This window comes from Fragaria vesca, linkage group LG5, assembly GCF_000184155.1.
Source record: "Fragaria vesca subsp. vesca linkage group LG5, FraVesHawaii_1.0, whole genome shotgun sequence".
Classification (NCBI taxonomy): domain Eukaryota; kingdom Viridiplantae; phylum Streptophyta; class Magnoliopsida; order Rosales; family Rosaceae; genus Fragaria; species Fragaria vesca.
The window spans coordinates 14753056-14770600 of NC_020495.1; the positions used below are offsets into that span (position 1 = coordinate 14753056).

The 17545-nt window shown below is 36.0% G+C and overlaps 2 protein-coding genes across 2 annotated transcripts; both read left to right on the forward strand.

Moving 5' to 3' along the window:
• Positions 1–94: 94 nt before the first annotated feature.
• On the forward strand, positions 95–2925 carry LOC101302941. Its single transcript, XM_004299786.1, has 6 exons — positions 95–369; positions 586–745; positions 1285–1377; positions 1977–2079; positions 2308–2470; positions 2798–2925. Exons 1-6 carry the CDS (start codon positions 152–154, stop codon positions 2826–2828), a joined length of 768 nt encoding a protein of 255 aa, XP_004299834.1. The 5' UTR covers positions 95–151; the 3' UTR covers positions 2829–2925.
• A 2134-nt stretch (positions 2926–5059) lies between these two features.
• LOC101303228 (symplekin-like) lies at positions 5060–14303 on the forward strand. The gene is made up of 22 exons (XM_004299787.1): positions 5060–5071; positions 5204–5332; positions 5437–6033; positions 6134–6751; positions 7404–7472; positions 8052–8162; positions 8242–8487; positions 8623–8670; positions 8825–8971; positions 9306–9458; positions 9567–9629; positions 10113–10223; positions 10355–10438; positions 10541–10588; positions 11302–11376; positions 11587–11682; positions 12379–12459; positions 12538–12609; positions 12712–12756; positions 12894–12977; positions 13072–13175; positions 13617–14303. Exons 2-22 carry the CDS (start codon positions 5237–5239, stop codon positions 13723–13725), a joined length of 3057 nt encoding a protein of 1018 aa, XP_004299835.1. The 5' UTR covers positions 5060–5071; positions 5204–5236; the 3' UTR covers positions 13726–14303.
• The last annotated feature ends 3242 nt before the right edge of the window (positions 14304–17545 follow it).

The following is a 17545-nucleotide window of genomic DNA, read 5'->3' on the forward strand; positions in this document are numbered from 1 at the left end:
TCCAACTCTTTTAACCTTAAAATTCGAATACCCCAAATCCAACCATGTCCTCTCTACCTCTTCTCTTCTGTTGATGTCCTCTTCTCTCTTTGCCCCACCCAGAAAACCCCTCTTCAAAACCCTAACACCCAATTCCACCGCCTTCCACACCATGGCCGGAGGAGCAGGCGGCGGAGCTCTCAACACCCAAGCGCTCTCTCTCCTCGCCGCCGTCAACAACCACGGCGATTTGGCTGTCAAGCTCTCCTCTTTAAAACAGGCCAAGGATTTGCTCCTCTCCATCGACTCCTCCTCCGCCGCCGACCTTTTCCCCTACTTGGTCGAGCTCCAGTCCTCCCCCGAAACCCTCGTCCGCTTATCTCTCATCCAGTGAGTCTCTTCGAAACCCTAATTTGCAATCTTGATTGAATCAAATTGTAAAAAAATTTCTTTCTTGATCGGTTATACTGCATTGTTGATAGTGAATTAGAGATATTAGTCCAGAGACCTGTTTCGATAGAGATAATCATGTTTAGATACTGTAATGTTTGTATTTTCGGTTGCGGATAGGCTTTGTGGTGGTGTTTTATTGTTTGTTCTTGGCAGGGTGATCGAGGAGATTGGCTTGAGAGCGATGGAGGAGTCATCTGTACTGATGTCTGTCCTATTGGCGTTTTTGAGAGACAGTGATTCTCTTGTCGCAAGGCAATCTATAGTTAGTGGCACGAATGTTTTTGTCGGTGTCTTGGAGGAGTTGACGTTGCAGGTAGCTCTCTCGTCTCTTTGTTCTTAAAGATGTGCAAATTTAGAACATTTACTTTGGTGCTTATTGGCAGAATGAAAGAAACGGATACGTAAAGATACTATGGGAGACTTATGTTTTCATCTTCAGAATGATTCTAAAGAATAGGATTTTTTTTTTTTTTTTTTTAAATAAACTAGTTGGAAACAACCTGATTTAGGAAAAAGAACTTGTATTGATAAACGATTTCCTTAAATAAAGAAACTCAATGACTGAAAATCATATCATACTTGTAATATGCTTTGCTTCTTAGCAAGACCTCTAAATTATAAAAAATTTCTTTTTTTATTTCTTATTTTTGTGATATGCTTTTACAGATGATGGTACAAAGGATTCTCTTCCATTCCAAAACGTAAACAAAGTTGCATGTTTGCTTGTTTAATGTTATGTACGCCGACTTTATATGTTAAAATCTGAACTGATGGAAACTTGTCATTCAATAGTTTACTCTCCTTTCCTGTTCTAAATCATATTGTTCGGTTTGCTTATGTTTATGTAACAAGTTTCACCGGAGGGGTAAAATTGAGATATGGCTTGAAGAACTTTGGTCGTGGATGGTTAAGTTCAAGGATGCTGTATTCACCATTGCAGTACAGGTAGGTGGTGACTCTGCTTATCTCTTTGAATTTCATCCAACTGCCAGCAAACTTACTCAAGCTCGTTTGCATTTTCTTGTTGATGTTATATTTACCATTGCATTGAATGTAGGTGCTATCAGCCTTAGATTCTCTCTGAATTTGTGTCCATTTATTTTTTCTGATGTAATAGGGTTATTTGAATTTAAAAGTATTTATCTGCGATAATATGGAATACCAATCCCCTTGGTCATTGCTTGCATCAAGGCTGTTTGCAGAAGTTGGCATTTCACTGTGTTAGGGTCATAAATGAAAGAGTTGGAGGACTTGAAGTTTTAAGCCTTTGGTTCTGTTAAAGCATGGATTTTTATTTTTTTTATTTTCCCAGTATCATTTTGAAAGATATTAGTTATTCATGTAAAATAATTTCTCGTTTCAACTTTGCTGGCCTTTGTTTTATGGGTTTGTTAGGAATCCTGTACAATCTATTTGTACTTTCACTTGCATCTCCCTTTCATTCCTTGCTAATATACATTGATTTTTTTTAAAAAAAATTGTAAAGTTTATTTGCTAGATACTGGCAACATTAACCTAAAACTATGTTCAATTTGATATTGTAGCCTGGTTCTGCTGGAACAAAGTTGCTCGCGTTGAAATTTTTGGAAACATATGTTTTGCTATTCACATCAGACACCGACGATTCTGAAAAACCTATCGCAGAAGGTATTTCAATCCAACTTGGAATTCCCTCTTTTTATTTATGTATTTATTTTATTTCTCCAATCATTCAAAGAGTCATCTCATTATAGAAAATAGGCACTTGGAGATGTAGTCAGGTTCTAGGCAGTTGCAATGTGTCTTCCCCCTAGTTATCTGACTCAGAGGTGTATTACCATTCATCCATTTGGAGTCTTGCTTTCTTTGCTACTAATTTGGTTGTTTATGCTACAGGATGTAGAAGAGGTTTCAATATTTCGTGGCTGGTTGGGAGACACCCTATTCTCGACTCGTACATGCTCATGTCAGAAGCAAATAGGGCTCTTGGAATTCTATTGAATTTGTTGCAGTCAGCTGGTAGTCTTCGGGGTTCCTTGACAATTGCCATTGTTAATTGGTGAGTGGTCACAATGTGGTGCTAAGTGTTGTCATTTTGGCTGGATTTTAGCTTTTTATGTGATTCCATCAGTTACTTTAGCTTAGGAAGTCCATTTCTTTAATGTGATATCTTATCATGGATGTGAACTTGAAGTGGTGTATCATGTCTCTTCACATACTGATGCCGTTAAATATCTTCAGATTACTGGAGGGATTAAGTATTTAACATATAGGCGGTAAACGGGTTTTACGTCAGTTTAATCGTCTTGAAATTTATCGAGGGATCACTGAAGCTTGAGAACAGCTTTAGTACAAGTTCAACTGCTTGTTTGTGATATTATTGCAGCATGATGACCAGCTCTCTTATGAGGAAGTAATGGCATTGGATACTGCTGCATTGGGTGGTTCAGATAATGGCAGTTACAGGACTAGACACGTTAAAATTTGCAAATTGTATGGTTACTGTGGAGCACCAATGGCCAGTGATAAGTTTGCATAACTGATGGAAAAAATGGTCATCTCCTATGCTGAGGGAAGCATGGTGGTCAAGCAATGCAGTTTATGCTTGTAAACTGTTAGACAGACCATCTACTTTTTGCAGTGTTTTAAGTTTTTATGCTGTATGTGCATACAGCTAATAATGTGTGAGCTATTTGACAATGTATTGATTATTTGGTAACAGCTGATACACATTTGAACACTTAATAATCAAAATTTCTTTTTAACTACAGATTATTACTGATTATTTCATTTTGTTTGATGCTGATTCTCCTTGTACTTTGTGTTCTTTCTGATGTTGGAGTTATGAACAAGGATTTTGGTTTTTACATGATCCCCAGCAATTTCAGATCATAGCTTATATTTCAATTTAAATCTTAAACTAGGTACTGTAAAAAAATCAAAAGTGCTGTAGCCCTATTGTTTCTAGCCATAAAGGGACTGCAAACCTGGTTTGTTAACATTAAAACATCTACCTAGCCTGTCGAATTGGTGCTAAACTTTTAAACAATATTACTTAGTTCTGCCACCTATACTTCAAACAGTTGGTATGTTAAGACCGAGGGGATAACCACACAGGTTATATACTCAATGTTTACTATTCAAGTTCATGATTATGAGGATTATGTAGTTAAGCAAATTGAAGTTCAGAGTAATTGAATGAGCTGCTGTCTCGCAGTACTGCTGTATCGGTTTCTAATTGATTGTCTTTAAAAGTTTTGATCTTCTAATTGGTGGTGTTTACTCTTCTTTTGCTAAAGGAGGTTTTTCTATAAACATTTATCTATACACTTTTTTTGTGTATATTATATTGATTTGCTTAGTGAATGGAGAAAAATATCATGAGTGACCAGGGTTTAATGTTAATAACAAAGTCTTGGTGTGTCTAAGCTGTGGATGGGATGTGAAACTGGAAATTATGCTGTAGGTGTCTCAGTATATGAGGTTGAAAGATAGTAGCATCATGATAATTGTGACTTTGTGATGATTGAGTGAAGCTGAGGCTGTAGTGCCTTAGGTGACTGTGACTAAAGTGGTGGTGGTGGTGTGTGTGTGTGTGTGTGTGTGGTGGGGTGGGGGCGGGGGGTGTTTTCTGGATGGTTTATGAAACTGAATATAGCAGCACACTTTACCTGTAATTGTAGCAATCTATAAAGTGATTGTGACTCTGTGTGTAGTCTCCTGTATTTTGCTCCTAGCAATTGTATACATGATCTTCTTGCATCTGCTATGGTTTCTCTTTTGGGGTAGACTGTTGAATGATGCACTTTGCACCTGGCGATAGTATATCTGATATCATGCCATGAGTCATATTTGGTTTCAGGTAGTTTATAATAAACTAACTACTACAGGACACAGTAAGGTTTTATGTATGAGGAGGTGATAGATAGACACTCTATACCAGATCTCTTGGTTGAACAGAGTGATTATGTTTGTAGATTGTAAGCAAACAAGTTTGGAAACTTGTATACTAAATTATAGAAGGAAATATGGCAGAACTTATTGCTTATAAGGCTACCTGTAGAAGGATGTGCAACTGATGATTAGCAGAGGATAGGTGCACAATCAGCTCATGTTGTATGCGTATTCTGATGATAGTGTCTCATATATTACGGTTCCCTCCCAGTTAATGCATCTTCATATCTCTTCACATTTAGTTATTTATTTTTGCATTTCTCCTGATGTGAATATATATACATATATATATATATTTATATTTATATTGTGACAGTAAGTGTACATGAGCAGCACCCATATTTTCAATGATATATATTCAACTCTTTGATTTATGTATAGTGTTAATAAAGGAAGGCAGAAGTGGCATACCAGAAAATCATTATGATCTTAGAATGTTATGTGTTATTACTTTCATGTTATACATGTACATTCTTTCTTGTGTTACTTTCCTCCTACTGTATTCTCAACATTATTTATTTGACATGACAGTCTTGCAGCTGTAGCAAGAAAGAGGCCAGTTCACTATGGCACCGTTGTTTCTGCACTATTTGATTTTGATCCAAACTTTGAAGCAGCAAAAGGACGCCATGTTCCCAGTATCCAGTATTCTTTAAGAACTGCCTTTTTGGGATTCCTTCGGTGCACTAGTCCAGTGATTGTAGAGGTAGAATTTTTTTTTTGTTTATTTTCTTTTATGTTTGGTATTTGGCTCATTGAGCCTTAAGATGTAGAAATCCTGGAAAATATCCATTTTTCATCTGTTCTAGCCTGAAAAGTTTGTCCTTTAACATTTCAGTCAAGAGATAGATTGCTTAGGGCTCTACGCTCTATGAATGCTGGGGATGCTGCTGATCAAGTAATCCGCCAAGTTGATAAAATGCTAAAATACAATGAGCGGGCTTCACGTGATGCTCGGTCTGGAAAGGTATATAAATCATTTCTTACATTTTTTATGTCTTTCACATTGAGAATTGAACAATTGCACTTTTTTGGTTCATTACCTCACAATCACTGAAATTGTGACCACAGGATGATCACCAGTCAAGCCAACTGCCTGTTTCAGGGGACCTGGTAAGAAAAAGACCTTCACCTCTTGATGTTGAAGAGTCAGCTAATGGTCATGAGATACCTTCCAAGCGAAGTCGTTATACTCATGAAGCCTATTCAACATTGCCAGTTCAAAAGAATGATTCTGGGTGGGATACAACTTCTGTAAATGGAGTGTCCTCTGAGCTTCCTATGCTAGATGGTGAGGTGACTCCTGTGGAGCAAATGATTACTGTAATTGGTGCATTGCTTGCTGAAGGAGAAAGAGGTGCTGAATCACTTGAAATTCTTGTTTCGACAATCCATCCTGATCTGTTGGCCGATATTGTAATAACGAATATGAGGCACTTGCCGAAGATGCCGCCACCCTTAGCAAGGCCAGGGCTGCCAGTTGCTCGGCAGATAGGTTCTTTAAGTAGTTCGGCACAAGTTATCTCAGAGTCTCCAACATCATCTGTGCAGTCTCCAGTTTTGGCTGCCCAAATGTCTTTTTCTTCAGCAACTGTTAACAGCTTATCAGTTGCTGATACTTCCAATGTGAATAATCTTCCCGCTGATTCCAAGCGTGACCCACGAAGGGTAAACTTCATGAATCTAAGATATGTTGTGTTTGTATCTACTATTGTTGTTCATTAGTTAACAATGAACTTGCTTTAATTTAAATTTGGTAACTTTTCAGGATCCTCGTCGCCTTGATCCACGGAGTATAGCAGTTTCTGCTGAACTGGCATCCTCTCCCGCTGTAGAGGATACTACTTCTATGCAATCTGACATCGATGGTTCAGTTTCCTTAAATAAGCTTAATTCACATCCGATTTTGACCACTGTTGAATCTACTTTAGTAACTCCCAATCCCAAAACAGAAAGTGATGGTATGATTTTGGATGGTCAATTGGTTTCTGGAACTGACCAACCAACTCCCATGGATGAGATTCTGGATGGACCTGTCGAAGATGACCCTACTTTGAAGGTGAATGTATCTTCAGATCTAACAGATTCTCGTGTGCAAACTGATGAGGACCTTGAAGCAATGCCATTATCAGATGTTGGATTAGCAGATGATGATTATACCACATCTTTTATAGAATCTGATCAGCGTTCTCCTGCCCTTTCAAACACATCTGAAGAGATATGTCAGGACCTGCCTGATGTTCCCATATATATTGAGTTGACACAAGAGCAGAAACAAAGACTAGGGCATATGGCTGTTGAGCGAATTATTCAATCATACAAGCATTTGCACGGAACAGATTATAGTCAGATGCGCTTGGCATTACTAGCTCGATTGGTTGCTCAGGTAGGGATAAATCTTATGATCGTAAGCACTCAAATGCACACAAGCAACTTAATTTCCGGGTCCTAAGTGTAGGTCTGACTAAAGAGTTGGATATACTTTTTGAGTTACGAGGTTTTGATATTTGCTGCTCTATTTTGTTGCCTCAATATAGTGGCTTATAATATGCCGTGAAGAATCTGGATTTTTAATCAATAGTCGTTTAGTTGATATCTAGAAGGAGCCAACACAAAATATTAGGTCTGTCCAACTGTTGGCTGGCCTCAATTTCTGCACTTAACTGCTGACATTGCTGAGTTATGTCATAGAAAAGGTAAAAAAAAAGAAAAAGAAAAAAAAAGACAATGGCGGATATTTGTGATGTGTTTTATTAAAAGGAATTACTGTAACAGTGATATATACATGTAGACGTGTATTGTGAAGTGAGGCTGGTCTTGTATCAGTTTTCCAGTCACATTGATGCTATTTATTTATTTATTTATTTTTATTTTTTTGCTCCTTGTCCACTCGCACACTTTTCTATTTAATAGAATCTCTGTTTCTTCTTCAAAATGTCATCTTATCGGATTTTCTTTGAATAGCATTTTTCCTTTCTGTTCGGATCCTCTATACTATTTCATATGTACAATCATCTCTGAATGTTTTGATTTCACAGATTGATGTGGATGATGAAATTATTGTGATGCTGCATAAACATATAGTTGTGGATTACCAACAGAAAAAGGTATGTATATCTTGCGTTTTTTTTAGTAATTCATAACATTTTATTTTGGGTAATACACAGATGATAGCTGTCATACATACAATGTGAAATTGAAGTCTAAAGTGACTCGTAATATATATAAAATGAAAGCTATATATTGGGGTGGTGACATGAATAAGTCCGAGTTGGTTTTGCAAATTGTCTCTGTTGGTTATGAAGGTTTATTGATTTAAACTGTTTTGATTACTTTGTTTATGTTAAGGAAATGATTTCATTATTAATGTGTATTAAAAATATGCAATCAATTTCTGCTGAATACCTGGAACTTCAAATTTGTGATGTTCTCTAGTAGTGGATCTCTTGTACTTTGTCAAGTTTTCTATTAAACTTCTGATCCTCCAGGAGAAAAAAAAAAATATGCAAAAGGTTTTAGTTTGCTTATGTGTATGAAGATAATCTTGTGATATACATCATGGAATGTTTAGAACTTAAAGCTTTCATCTCATTTCCTCAGAGAACAGTTTAGCGGTTAATAGTAGTACATCATAATTGATTAGTTATTTGATGTTGTGAAATCTGATATATGAGTACTGATTTTAGGGGCATGAGCTAGTATTGCATATCTTGTACCATCTGGAAGCTCTGGCTCTGTCCGAATCAGTTGAAAGCTCCACATTTGCTGTTATGTATGAAAAGTTCCTCCTGGCAGTGGTAGGCACTTTCAACCTTTCTTGTTTTTAGTTTGTTTCTCTTTCTTTGAGGACTGAATATACGAGGACCTTTACTGCAGGCTAAGTGTTTGCTGGAGTCCTTTCCAGCTTCAGACAAGTCATTTAGTAGACTTCTTGGCGAAGTTCCAGTCCTGCCCAACTCCACTTTGAAACTACTAGATGATCTCTGCTATTCTGATGTTATTGATCAACATGGAAAAGATGTTAGGGACACTGAACGTGTCACTCAGGGACTTGGTGCTGTCTGGAGTTTAATTCTAGGGCGGCCACAATATCGACAAAGCTGCTTAGACATCACTTTGAAGGTATGTTGGACTTGGACTTTAAGGAAACAAAATTATATAACTACTTTATGCCCGTGTATAGTTTTGCTACTTGTATTCTTCTCACATATTAAGACAATAACCAGATTCTGACAATTTGCAACTTCTGGATTGCAGTGTGCTGTTCATCCACAAGATGACATCCGCACCAGAGGTGTCCGACTGGTACGTAATATTACTGCACAGTAATGTCTTTGAGTCTATCTTCCACTTACACTTCAATCCCTGTCTTGAAAAGAAAGAGTTATCGTAAAGCATCGGATATCAGATGAAGAAAGATAATTCACCATATTGTCTTCGTTTTTATTGTGTTTGACAGGTGGCAAACAAACTCTATCAGTTGAGTTACATATCAGAAGTTATTGAAAAATTTGCGACAGATATGTTGTTGTCTGCTGTTGAACAGCCTACATCAGGTATAGAGCATTCACAATCGGAGTCCACAGGGCGAAAAACTGATGGAACGGTATGTTCCTTTCATTTATTGCTCTTCAATTCCCTTCTTTGTCCATCTAAGCAACCATCAGAATGTTGTATGGTCAAGATTATGCTTTGCCAATCTCTTGGGCCAGTTTGAAATGCCATGATATTTTGGCTGCTTTTATTATCTCAGTAGTTCATGGGGATATTCCAGAACTAAATGTCTATGACCTATCTTTAAAGTTACAATTTTCAGTTGAGTAAAATTAGCTTCTACAACTCTTTTTATATTTTCGTTGTTTTTTTTTTATGAGGGATAGCATTGACCTCTGAAAAGTTTCCACCAAATTACATGTCATTCTGCTCACCAATTCTTTCAGTTGGGAAGCCAAGAAACATCAGTTAATCATGTGCAAAATTTGGAGTTCGCAAATTCTGAAAATGATTCCATAACGAAGGAACGACCAGTGTCAATGATGTCAATTCCTGAAGTTCAGCGACTCATTTCTTTGTTTTTTGCTTTATGTACAAAGGTTTGTCTCTGATTCCTTAATGATTAGTAACTAATTAACAATTTTATGATGGCTTCTTTAAAGGTTTTTTTGGCAGCTCTTAACATAGGCTGTTACTTTTTGTTGCAGAAACCTAGTCTTATTCAACTTGTATTTAATACTTACGGGTGTGCCCCACAAGCTGTAAAGCAGGTGACACTTCGTTGATTTTGTGAATACCTGAATATTTATTGTTCGATAGCATGTCACACGTGTTAGTTTGTGCATACTAGATAGCATGAAATCTTTGATAGATGTGCAGTTGTGAAACTTACAAGGAAATGTCTCAAATTAAGGACCTGGCAATGACCATACATACTTGGATTAGGTCTGTTAAGTAAGACTATTGATTAACCTTAGAAAAATTCCATCAAGATCTATGAATTTCATGCATACTTATGGCATAGTTAGATTTGATACTGATATGTTAAAAGTGTTTCAAGTAGATACTTTTTCATGGTGTCCATTGGAAAGTTTGTGTCTTGCTAAATTTACATTGTAGATTTCATAGTGCTGCATAATGTAATTATTACTCTTTACTATATCACTGCCTGAGAAAGGGTTCCTGAATTTTTCTTTTTATGCAATGCAAATATGTAATGCCGATTTCTTTGTGTACCTTTTGAAATGATGCAGGCGTTTGATCGCAATATTCCTGTTCTTATAAGGGCCCTAGGGTCGTCAAATACAGATTTGCTTCACATCATATCTGATCCTCCGCAAGGAAGTGAAAACCTTTTGATGTTGGTGGGTATCATATTTTCTATCATGATACTGATTTTTAATCTTGAATGGGTTTTTCTTAGTCTTTTGATTTTTGTACTTTCTTTTACTATAATCATAATATGCTAGTAATACTATGTTTTTTAATATGCAAGGTGCTGCAACAATTGACTCAAGAGAGAACACCATCGTCTGATCTGATAGGCACTGTTAAACATTTGTATGAAACTAAATTAAAGGTTTCCAAATAACTGAAGCTCTCTCTTTAACAGTAATAAATTCTTATGCCACATATTTTTTTTTTTTCACTTAAACCTGAATTGAATAATTACTTTTTGCAGGATGTCACAATTCTCATTCCAATGTTGTCTTCACTTACTAAAAATGAGGTTTGTTGCATAGATTTTGTATCTCTTCCTCTTGTAGTACATCTGGCATTATATATTATTTTGTTAAATGTTTTTGGTTTAATAAGCTGTTTGCATGTGAATAGTCACCTTAGAGTTTTGAAATCACTCCCTTTTAGCCTTGCTACTTGGTTGGAAAGCTTCAGCGAGTGTTCTTGTTTTGAGATATTAAGGCTCTGAGGACTTCTTGTTTTCCTTTGTACCTCGATCGTTTCTCCTATAAAATATATGTTTCTTCTGAAAACTAAGCTATTTGCTTGCGAGGCAATATTGTCTTATACTTGACAATGAGTTTCTTACAGTAAAAAGCTTTTCCATATGCTTGGTGATAAGACCTGGGAACGTGCCTTCTTTTAGTGTGTCATATTTATGTCGTATAAGATTAATCAGGTTCATATATATGAAGCTAAGTTTGCCATCTTCTTCACCTAATACGCGGCTGTTGAAGTCTTGCTTTGCAGATCTTCACTGTCAGTTCTTGTTTGCTATCAGAAATTACAAAGTATTGTTAAACAGGACGTAAATAAGATGTAGACTCCCTTGTTGGAATGGCCATTTACATCATATCTGAGAAAACATACTCACACGTGCGTTAACTGCAAAAAAGTACCTGTGGTTTTGGAGTTTGTTAAGCTACTAGTTTGACGTAGATGTTTCGTTGTTGCTGATTAATCATGTATGATATTGTGGCCCAGGTTTTACCTATATTCCCTCGGCTTGTTGCCCTTCCATTAGAAAAATTCCAGACTGCACTTGCTCACATACTCCAGGTACATGCAGTTTTCTATATGATTTTCATACATAGTGCTGATCTCCCTGAGTGTCTTTTAGTTGAATTCTATTTCTTTTTATGTTCAGTACCTTAGGTACAAATACTAAAATACCAGACTTGTATCATGTGACAAACCCTTTGCCTGTGCTTCCTGCTTGGTGTAAAAAGAGAAAACAAATGCTAACATCTCATTTCCTATCAATTGCAGGGTTCAGCTCATACAGGTCCAGCTTTGACTCCTGCAGAAGTGTTGGTTTCCATCCACAATATTGTTCCCGACAAAGAAGGCCTCACACTTAAGAAGGCATGTCTTTCATATCATTGGTATTGTTATTTATTTTCCAAATCAACTTTATTGATTTCATTGTCAAGATGATGTAGAAACATCATCTTATTGTGCTTACACAGCATTTCAGCTGGTCTGATCTGATCTTCTATCGCATATTCTACAAATAAATCTGTACCCAAACTCTGAAAATACATTAGATGAGCCATGTGATGTTCTATAATCCCCAATACAGCCTCTGGTATATTTTGGAATGCTATAGAATAGATTAGGCAATGAAAAAAACTAACCCATGGTGAGCAACTTGTCCGCATTCCAACATTGGAAAATCTCTTGCGCAAAATCAAGTTCATGTCTTTGATCTGTTTGGTAATTGGTATGGGTCGAAAACATCTTTTGAATAGAAAATACAACTTGAGTATATACTGATTATTCTCAAAACAACTGCTGATTGATTATATTGGCTGAGATTCAGTTAATCTTGACCCTTTCAAAATAACTGTGGACCAATTCTGTCATTGGTCAAGCCACAGAAACAAATTGTTTGACTAGCGTAGCACAATTTGACATTGGTAATTTCTTCTACATGTCCTCAAGTATTCTTGAATGATGAACTTTGCATCCTATCTTATTGCTGTGCCAATTTTTGATTCCGCCAGAAAGGTTAAACTGCATCATTTGTAAAGTTTTTCGTTCTGTGTTTCATGTTTACAGATAACAGATGTTTGCTCAGCTTGTTTTGAGCAGCGCACAGTTTTCACGCAGCAGGTCTTGGCAAAGGCTTTGAATCAGATGGTATATATCTAAACTCTATATATCTTGGTCGGTCGTATGCATATTATTTGGTTCATTAAGTAACTAATTTTTTTTCAGGTTGATCAAACTCCCATTCCTCTTCTCTTTATGAGAACAGTTATTCAGGCAATTGATGCCTTTCCTTCATTGGTAAGTTCTTTGTTTGTTCCTTTTCTTTTTCATTTTTCATTGTTTTTTCCCAAAATAATCTTGATCTTATATACATGGTTTCATGCCTTTGTTCTATCTCAGGTTGATTTTGTTATGGAAATACTTTCTAAACTCGTAAGGAAACAGGTAGGGACTCTTCAGTCAATACTACGCATCTCTATGTCTTGTTTTTTTTTTTTTTTGTCAAACGGTGCTCTTTGAGGTTGACGAGTCAGTAGTTATTGGGGAATGACGGACAACTAATATTCTATATTTAACTGCAGGTTTGGAGAATGCCAAAGCTTTGGGTAGGGTTCTTGAAATGTGCTTCTCAAACCCAGCCACATTCTTTCCATGTATTGTTGCAGGTATCATATCATATATATCTATGTGAGAACTTCCTTCTGGCTTTTATTGGTGAATTTGGTCACTGTTTTCTTTAACTCTTTTCTTTCCTTACAGTTGCCACCCCCACAACTCGAAAGTGCTTTGAACAAGTATGCGAATGTCAAAGGTCCCCTCGCTGCATATGCTAGCCAGGCTAGTATAAAAGCTTCGCTCTCTAGGTATAGTATTGTGCATCTGATTGGACTACCAACTTTAATACACCGAAATTTACCTTCTCTGCTTTGTGTCTGGGATAGTTATAGGGTAATAATATATGATATCCGTGGTTTTCTCAACCACAATGATAGTTCCCTTTGTGATAATGGGAGTAAATAGCAGTAATTGTGTAAACCTCAAGATAAACTGGAGAATTCTCTGATGAGGATATCCAAAAGAAGTTTATTCTTTTCAAGAATCAGCAAAATTAGTAATTCTGATGAGACATCACCTAAATATTTCTAAATCAGTGATTTTTTTTTTTTAAATTTTTTTTTGGCATGAATATTTCTTATGATGATGAGTTACAATGTTTATAAACCTTTCATTGAACCGCATGAACCTCCCATGGGGTTTTAGACTTGCAAACACATCCAGCTAACTTATTGCATGGGTTTTGGCAGACCAACACTTGCAGTTCTTGGTCTTGCAAATGAACCGCATTTGCACCAATCGCATTTGTCATCACCACCGTTTCACCCTACAGATGCAACTTCATCAACTCCAACATGATAGCTTGAGAGCTTTCAAAGTTGGCTACTTTACCGGCGATGTATAGTGGAAATTGGGACTTTGGATAACTCTGAGCCCTATTTGGGGGAACATAAAAACTAACCACGTAAATGGCGGCTGATCACTGGGGGTTTTTGACTGCTGATCAAGCTGAGATAAATTTCAGTCAGAGTAGGCATATTCTTCAGGAGTATCATCGAAGTTTGAAGAGATGCCCCTGCTGCAACCCCCTTCTCTCAGCTGCTCTGACAAATGTGTAACATAAATGTGTTGTTTTTAATGCATTTGTACTTTATCCTTGTAAATTTTGGTTGCCATACTTAAATATCAGGTTAAGAAGTTTTATTTTTGGGTAGTTAGCCGGTGAACTATAGTCGAGGTTGTAATTATAGTTGTTTTTGTAGCTTGATTACTTTTTTTCTCACCTTGAGTTATGGCAAGCTAACAACACACCATATTCACATAACACTATAACCATGAACACAACCATGCAAATATTGCTGATCATGAACACACTAGCTAGTTAAGAAAGGAGAAGAGCTTCACACCTCGTTGTCTCTGGTTGTCTTTATTGGGAGCTCTCTTGGCTTTTAAAGCCGGGTGGCCTTCTCCAACAAGGTCCTTCACCTTGTCTTGGTGCTTACCATTCTGAATTCTTCCTTAGGTCCTCCATGGAATGTACAGCAGTCCTGCTTTTGTTCTCTCCACCTTCAACTGACTTCTATGTCGTCATTGTGAATGATCATCGGTGGCGGCGGCTGAGCTCCCTGTTCCATGGCTATTTATTCTGAGAACTCTGATCTGATGATTGAATGGGGTGATCGTTTTTAAAGTAAGGCTGTTCTGCACTATTGGTTCTGGAGTACGTATAGGACTATTTCTCACCTTTCGTTTTGTTTTTAACTATATTTGACTATCACTCGAGTGCAAAACATGATATGCAAAATTGAAGTGTGCACAAAGAAATATCCAGCACCATCAAATTCCTTCCAAAACTCACTCATTTTGTCATCCATATTGAACCACAGGAAATCTAACACTTAACCAAGCATTAGCACCCTGCAACTACAATACAATCTTATAGAACACAGGAGCAAACTTAATGCATATGAAACTTTAACTCGCAGAATACAATGCAACTAAACTGATCCAAACTTAATAGATTCTCCATATTAAGGAATCTATAACTTCAAATTCTGAAAATTTCATACTAGCATATATTGAAAATCGACAGATAGTGGCATAGCCAAAAACCATAACTAGAAAGGTCATAGTTTAAATAAGAATACTAAACGAATAATTTCATTAAATAACATAAACATGTATGAATTATTACATCAATACTTGAACAAGACAAATGAACAAGTCTCCCTAAAGCAATTATAATTGTCCATAATGATTGCTCATATTTTGAAATCTTTTCATGATGCTTTTCTTTTATGATATCTCCCGAGAAAAGCTTTCATAATTCCAAGTATCGAATTATGAATGTTTTGATTTGTTGTTTGTAGAAGAATTTTGAGAAGAACAAAAATCGAAATACGGTAAGGAACGATTTAGAGAGAATGATATGAGATAAATAAATTGTAAACGAGACTAATAAAAATAGTGTCAACTAATTGCTACACTGGTGGAGAGTAATAAAAAAAATATGCAATGTAGAGTCTAATATATTTAAGAGAAATTTTATTAACTCATCCCTGAGTATTATATACACATCTCATACTTAATACACCACCTACTAGTTTTTTTTTTTGATATTTTACTAGAAACACATCCCCAAACTTCCTAAACTATCCTCATTGACAATACACAACTTATTCATGAAATATTTAACTCTTTTCTAAATCTGCTAGTTCAGCTTGGGGGTTTACAAAAGTAACTATTGAATCGTTTATTAAAAATACAATAACATGATGCATGAACAGTCAAAACATTTCAAGAGATTGTTGTTTTAGATCAAAAGGACTAGCTAGTTGTGTTCAAACTTGAATGTTTCAGGACAACCTAGCGTGAAAGAGTGATTTGTCCACCATTTCAGCGTTTACAATTTATATATTGTATAGAAAAATCTGATGAGATATCTATGACATTCAATTATAAACAATTTTGTCTCAATCTAGAGTAGACTTCTATATATATCGATATGCAATGAAAGAACTTGTATACACTATTCTTCGTCTAAGGTAATAGATCTGTAACTTCATCAACGACGAACTCATGCAATCAAGTTATAGTACCAAATGCAAGTGCGCGCACTAAAGACCATATATTAGTGTTTTGCATCTTCACTTATGTTGTTTTTATAGAGGAGGAAAAAAAACTCTTAAGCGGGATGTAATATTTTGACTAGGTTTCTTCATTTTTGATATAAATATCTTTTCTTGGTAATTTTGCGTACTCATAAATTTTTTTATTTTTTATAAAAAAAATATGTATCTAGTAGTTAGAGGTGTGTGAATAAAATATATATATATATTAAAAAATAAAAGTTATTGGGATATTTTTGTCTCATTATTCTTGTCCAAAGTAAGACAAAAAGGGCAAGTCTTGATCTGAAGTACAATATATAGATATATATTTGCCCTAAATCCCCAACCAATCACATCAAACGTTGAAAAATCAGATGGTTCAATTGAACCCTCTCGCCCTATTGCAGTTACGCCTCGGTCGACAGTAGCAGTGTAGAAAGTGATCAGCTAGTCTGCAAGAAGTTTAGCGTCCTACAAAGCTAGTTTGCAAGACGTTCAGCGTCTTACAAAAAAAGAAAATAAAACGGTAGCATCATCCACCAGAAATACAAAAGCAGTAAATCGGGTGTATGCATAGCTTTTGAATACTTTATAAAAAAAATAAAAAAACCTAATACATAACACAGCTAAAGATTGCATATATGATTCTCTAAACATAGCACATAAACATTATGTTTACAACATCTAAGGGCTTAAACATAAGAAGCGAACAAAAACATGAACAGAGTCAGAAACTTAAACGATGCAACAAGCTAATTGATAATCATATGACTAAGACCAGATTTTCTTTTTAAGGGCTTAAACATACAAGCGAACAAAAACATGAACAGAATATGAACACTCATGACCTACATAGCATGACCGATTTACGCGAAAATAAAATATATTCCATATAAGATCTGAAGACCGATTAATAGGCTTCCATTTTGTGAATTCGTACTCATTACTTTCAAGAGGGAAACTCACAATGGATAATTCGATACGATCCCAAGTATTTTTGAGATTCCGCTGACAAACAGGACACTTCAGACCCCTCTCCTCCAGTTGACACAATAGACAAAAAATGTGACCACACACTATTGCTGCTAGGGGCGGAACCAGAATTTAATCTTAAGGGGGTCTGGCATAAAGTATCGATTCATTTGATCATAATTACTAATCGATCATAAGTTTTTTTTTTTTTTGATAATATTTTCGATCATAAGGTGAAAACATAGTAATATAACACTTATAAATGATAACTCTTATTCTATAGAATCGATGAGCCAACAATCAATTAACAATTTGAACAAATTGAAGAAAACACAATAATATGTTACAGCAATTGAAGAAAACACAATAACATGTTAAGAAGCAGTCAGTTCACTCAGTTACCATCCCTAATCCCAGTGTACAAAGGTAAATCGTCAAAGTCTCAGTCTCAGATTCCTATTAGATTACTTCTATCTAAATTGATTATTATTTTTATTGTTTTTTAAATACAAAGATGATGATGGTCATCTCGTGGTTTCATGACATCTGGGGGTGTTAGTGCAATTGTCTGTGTGTGTGTGTGTGTGGGTGGGGGG

Coding starts and splice junctions, on each gene's coding strand:
- LOC101303228 (XM_004299787.1), top strand. CDS start 5,237: ATGAATGCTGGGGATGCTGCTGATCAAGTAATCCGCCAAGTTGATAAA. Junction 10,439..10,540: donor TGTATGAAACTAAATTAAAG/GTTTCCAAATAA, acceptor TACTTTTTGCAG/GATGTCACAATTCTCATTCC. Junction 11,377..11,586: donor CACTTGCTCACATACTCCAG/GTACATGCAGTT, acceptor TATCAATTGCAG/GGTTCAGCTCATACAGGTCC.
- LOC101302941 (XM_004299786.1), top strand. CDS start 152: ATGGCCGGAGGAGCAGGCGGCGGAGCTCTCAACACCCAAGCGCTCTCT. Junction 2,080..2,307: donor TGAAAAACCTATCGCAGAAG/GTATTTCAATCC, acceptor TTTATGCTACAG/GATGTAGAAGAGGTTTCAAT. Junction 2,471..2,797: donor ACAATTGCCATTGTTAATTG/GTGAGTGGTCAC, acceptor ATATTATTGCAG/CATGATGACCAGCTCTCTTA.